The 4,930-nt window shown below is 35.2% G+C and overlaps 1 protein-coding gene across 1 annotated transcript in view; it reads left to right on the plus strand.

Annotated features, from left to right (window-relative positions):
• UBR5 (ubiquitin protein ligase E3 component n-recognin 5) overlaps positions 1-1,678 on the plus strand; it is an 88,272-nt gene extending 86,594 nt beyond the window's left edge. Inside the window, exon 60 of the mRNA XM_025050069.1 lies at positions 877-1,678. Within this exon, the coding sequence (XP_024905837.1) occupies positions 877-1,089 (213 nt within the window). The 3' untranslated portion in view covers positions 1,090-1,678. The remainder of the gene's footprint in view (positions 1-876) is intronic.
• Positions 1,679-4,930: the final 3,252 nt, after the last annotated feature.

Below are 4,930 nucleotides of genomic sequence, written 5' to 3' on the forward strand. Positions count from 1 at the left end.
CTGATATGAGGGGAAGGGCTTAAGGATATAACAGGGTTTCCCAAACCATTCTCCCTTGAATTATTAGTCCAGCAAATTATAGGGTTTCTAGGGTTAATTGGATCTCTCATAAAACTACGCTTTAAGAAATAGCAAATTAGTTTGTTTAGTTGTGTACTATAAAATGCATTAGATTTAAGAAGTTTTACCTTAAGAGGTAGGCACTGTCCTACTATCACTAAAGAATGGTATTTATGTATATATGTGTGGGTTAATGAGCAATGGTATGTATTAATAAAAAATATTATGGGAAAGCATATCTTTGGTCATTATATTTAAGTAAAAAGTGCAAGTTAATATTTACCTTATTTATGTACACAAAATAGATGCATAGTAAAAACGTTTATAGCTTATTGCATGGATTTTAATGTATAGTTGATGTTCCCCAACACTTAATTACTGTTATAAAATTATTCTGTATCAAATGTAACGCTGAAAATAGTGGGTTATTTTACTAGTAGAGAAAATGCAAAATAATTTTTTTGATAACCTGTGTGAATTTTGAACCTTTTTTTGGAGTTAGTGTACATTATTTCCCCTAAGAGATAATCCATGGATTTTAGCCACTGGAAAGGCCTTAGAGAAATTGGTTCGACAGTCTCATGTTACAGATAAGAAATTGAGGCTGTGAAACATAGTTACTTTTCTACATATCTGACATTGTTTTCTGACCCTGAACCTTTTCTTTTCACAAGGAATAAATTTAAACCCGGTTCACAATAATACTCTTTTGTAGGATTTATACAAGATTGGGGCTCTGTGGATATATTACCAGAATAGACGGTTGAATGTTAATCTGTTAAAAGCCTAAATTGTAATTATTATTTTCCTGTTTAGGTTTACTTTTGGACCTCAAGCCCCTCATTACCAGCCAGTGAAGAAGGATTTCAGCCCATGCCCTCAATCACAATAAGACCACCAGATGACCAACATCTTCCCACTGCAAACACTTGCATTTCTCGACTTTATGTCCCACTCTATTCCTCTAAACAGATTCTTAAACAGAAATTGTTACTTGCCATTAAGACCAAGAATTTTGGTTTTGTGTAGAATATAAAAAGTGTGTATTGCTGTGTAATATTACTAGCTAATTTTGTAGATTTTTTCCATTTGTCTATAAAAGTTTATGGAAGTTAATGCTGTCACACCCCCTGGAGGTACCTTAAAGAGATTAAATGCAAACATTCCTTGCTGAGTTTGTAGCATAAAGGCCTGAGGAGCACTAGCAACATTTGACTATAGTGGTTTGCTAGTCAACAACTTCTGGGTCTAACCCCAGCCAAAGATGACAGCAGAACAACATAATTTACACTGTGATTTATCTTTTTGCTGAGGGGAAAAAAATGTAAAATGTTCTGAAAATTCACTGCTGCCTTTGTGGAAAGTGTTTCAGCAAAGGTTCTTGTATAGAGGGAATAGGGAATTTCAAAATAAAAAATTAAGTATGTTCTGTGTTTTCATTTTAACTTTTTTATGGTGTTTAATTTGTGGTTGGCTGCAATTGTGTATCATGTATATGGAACTTGTAAAAAGTTCTGGACATTCAGATCTTAGAGATGAAATCACCTACAAAAACCACTTTTATTCTGGTTTATTTTGGCTACATTGAGCTCTAGGATATTAAATGATATCACTAATATTCTGCATGTGATTGTTCATTTGAGTGAGGGCACTTTTGTACATATGATGGGGCCAATGCACAATAGTTTATCACAATCAACTTTTTTTTCTTTGTATCCCTATTTCAATAAGCAGTCAGTCAGGAGGTTACTGCACTTCAGTTCTAAACTAGACATTTGTACTAAGGCATTTCAGTTATGTAAACTCAGCCTGGGCACTTTCTGATAACTGTAAAATGTTTTATAAGATCATGATTATTGAAGATACATTTTGGAAAATTTTAATGTTCGTGAGCAGCTTAACTACTTTTGTATCTAGCCTTTTTTAAGTACCTTGTTACATTTACTTTTTTAAATAAATTACAGAAGAAATGTCAAGTAATATTGAAGAAACAATAGTTTTTATTTATGTAGTTGTACATTTTAAACTAAGGGCAATACACCGACATGGTTATGTGTATAAAAATTTTTTGATTTAAAGAACTAAAAGTTTATATATATGGACTTTGAGAAACAGAAGAAAATCAGTCCACATTTTACAGTTAGCAGAGAATCCTGAATGGCACTGGCCAGGCCACCTTTTCTTTTTACAAATGGGGGAAGTGAAGTGGGACCCTTACTTGGCATAGGAAGTTAACTAAGTGACAGGTTCTTTTTTGATGGCCCATTAATTATGTAGCCTAGGACCAATATCTAAATTCTTGTGGTTTTAGCAGCTTTATTCAATTGCATAATAAGGAATACCGTTTTCTTCACAAAATCTTCAATAAAGTGACAAACTAGTCGCTTTACATACTGAAAATAGGAAACTCTCCGGAATCTCTCCTACCTTTCAGTTCTTCATAGGATTCCTGGCCTTCAGGATGTTTTTCATGTTCAAAGGCACTACACTTTTATTATATAACTTCCTTTAGAAGACTGAACCACATGATCTTCTCAGCCCTGCTGACATAATATTAAAAACAAATGATAGTGAAACGCATTGTATTACTTAAAACTTACACAACATGCTGTATTAGATTTGTGTAAATTAACCAAAGGTTATTTTACAATGTGAGACATTGCTTTTTATTATGTCTAAATGCTATTTCTAAATAAATGAAATAGTAATTAGATTAAGAGCTGATTATCATTGATGTGTCTGAAAGATAAAATTTATATATCACCTGTATGCACATTATGGGATTGACAAAATATAAAATGAGAGCAAATGATTAGGACATTTGAAACCCTAATTGTGAACTTATTTTTAATAGTTACTGAGAGAATGAAATATTTAAAATAATGCAAAACCTCTTAAGTCTTCCTAAATCAAGATTTTGGTTAAAATGCTTTTAGGGATATTAAAAGCAGAGCAAGGTGTTTAATTTTTTTTTTTTTTTTAAGCATAAAATGGTTCTAAATGTAAAATAAAGTCATATAAAATAAAGTTCTCTTTTGGTCTTGTTTAGTGATTAAATCCAATAGAATTGGAAACAAATTTAGTAAGAGAAGACCAAGAATGAACTTTACTGAGGGTTTTCAAAGTTTTGCTGCTTTTACTCTTTTCCTAAATCATCTGAGTGTCAAGACTCATGTAATTAATGGCCTACTGAGGCAGGCTCAAGAGGGTTTTTGAAGAGTTATGGTTTCACTATTTGGTACTTGCCCACAAATATTTCTCCTAAGATACTGTGTTTAAAGGTAGTCAGCAGTTTGTAAGTCTAAAGTCAAACAGCTATCTTCCCTTGCCATTCTCGTGCAACTGTATGCATGATTCTCTTGTGGAGCTTGTTAATGCAAACGTCAATGACATTCTGATCCAGTAAATCTTGAGGACAGAAATCTTTACTCTTAAACAGCATTCCAGGTGATCTGAAACACTACCTTAAGAGTATTACTTTTTATTTACAAATATAAACTACCCTGTTGGTAAGCTCCCTAGAACCAAACCTTTCCTACTTAATAACCTATGAAAAAGTACTTCTGATAATCACCTAGTCCTGAATTATATTTTCCCTCCTAATAAAAGATTGGTTGGAAGTGCCTTCGATAAACTGCCTGAATAGTGACTGGAAATATTTTTAATGTTTACATTAACAGGCATGGACAGATTAAATCTCTACATCACCTGGTTAATGTAGAAGTGTACTTAAAATGTGACTTTATTCATGTCAAGATACATTAAGTAGAAGGAAAGTTATGTTACCTCTCTTAAAAATACTACTGGATTGTTAGGACTGCAACCTGAAGTTTCTCTTAATTACCTACTTTTGTTAGTACTTATGTGCCAGGCACTTTGTCGAATGCTTTACTTGTGTTATATCTCATTTTATCCTATGAGGTAGGGGCTATTACCATCCTCTCTGGGAACTAGATACAGGTTAAACAACTTGCTCAAGGTTACACAGCTAATAAGTGAATTGGGGCACATCTCCAGGCATTCTGGAGCTTGCATTCCTAAATGTAAGGCTATAGTATTTTTTTATGTGTGGCAGGTATGATTATAAGTGAGTTGGTCTTTAAAGGTTCTGATCACCCAATTCTAATATCTGGGTGGAGGAAGGCTGTGTTTTCACCCCACACCACCAAGCAATGCTCTGGCATCAGCTGGGTGTCCTACAATTCAACTCAATTCTGACACTATCTGGAAATAATACCAGCTTCCACAAGTAAAGACTCAATCCCACAAGACCACCTTCCACTTCAGAGGCCAGTTGCAAACCCAGGTTGTTGCCTGTATATCTGACTGACCAGTTATATATCAGAGGTCTCCATGACTCCCTCCTTGGGTTTAATTTACTAGAGTGGCTCACAGAACTCAGAGAAACGCTAGATCACCAGTTCATAAAAGGATGTAACTCAGGAACAGCCAGACAAGATATGTGCATGGGGTGACGCATGCAGAAAGGGCAGGAATCTTCCATGCCCCCTCCAAGCATACCACTCTCCCCTGCAACTCCACGTGTTCACTGACCTGGAAGCTCTCCAAATCCTGTCCTTGGGTTTTTATGGAGGCTTCATTACATAGGCTTGATTAAATCATTGGCTATTGGTGACTGATTATACCTCCAGCCCCTCTCCCCTCCCTGGAGATGGGGCAGTGGCAGTACGGGAATGGGCTTTAAGTTCCAACCCTCTTGTCAGCTGGAGTCCGTTGACAATCAGCCCCCACCCTTTGGTGCACTCCAAAAGTCACCGCAACAACAAAAGACACCTTTATCACTTTAATCACTTAGGAAATTTCAAGGGTTTTAGAAGGTCTGTGTCAGAAACAAGAAAGACCAAATATA

Source organism: Pteropus alecto, unplaced genomic scaffold, assembly GCF_000325575.1.
Source record: "Pteropus alecto unplaced genomic scaffold, ASM32557v1 scaffold164, whole genome shotgun sequence".
Taxonomy (NCBI): domain Eukaryota; kingdom Metazoa; phylum Chordata; class Mammalia; order Chiroptera; family Pteropodidae; genus Pteropus; species Pteropus alecto.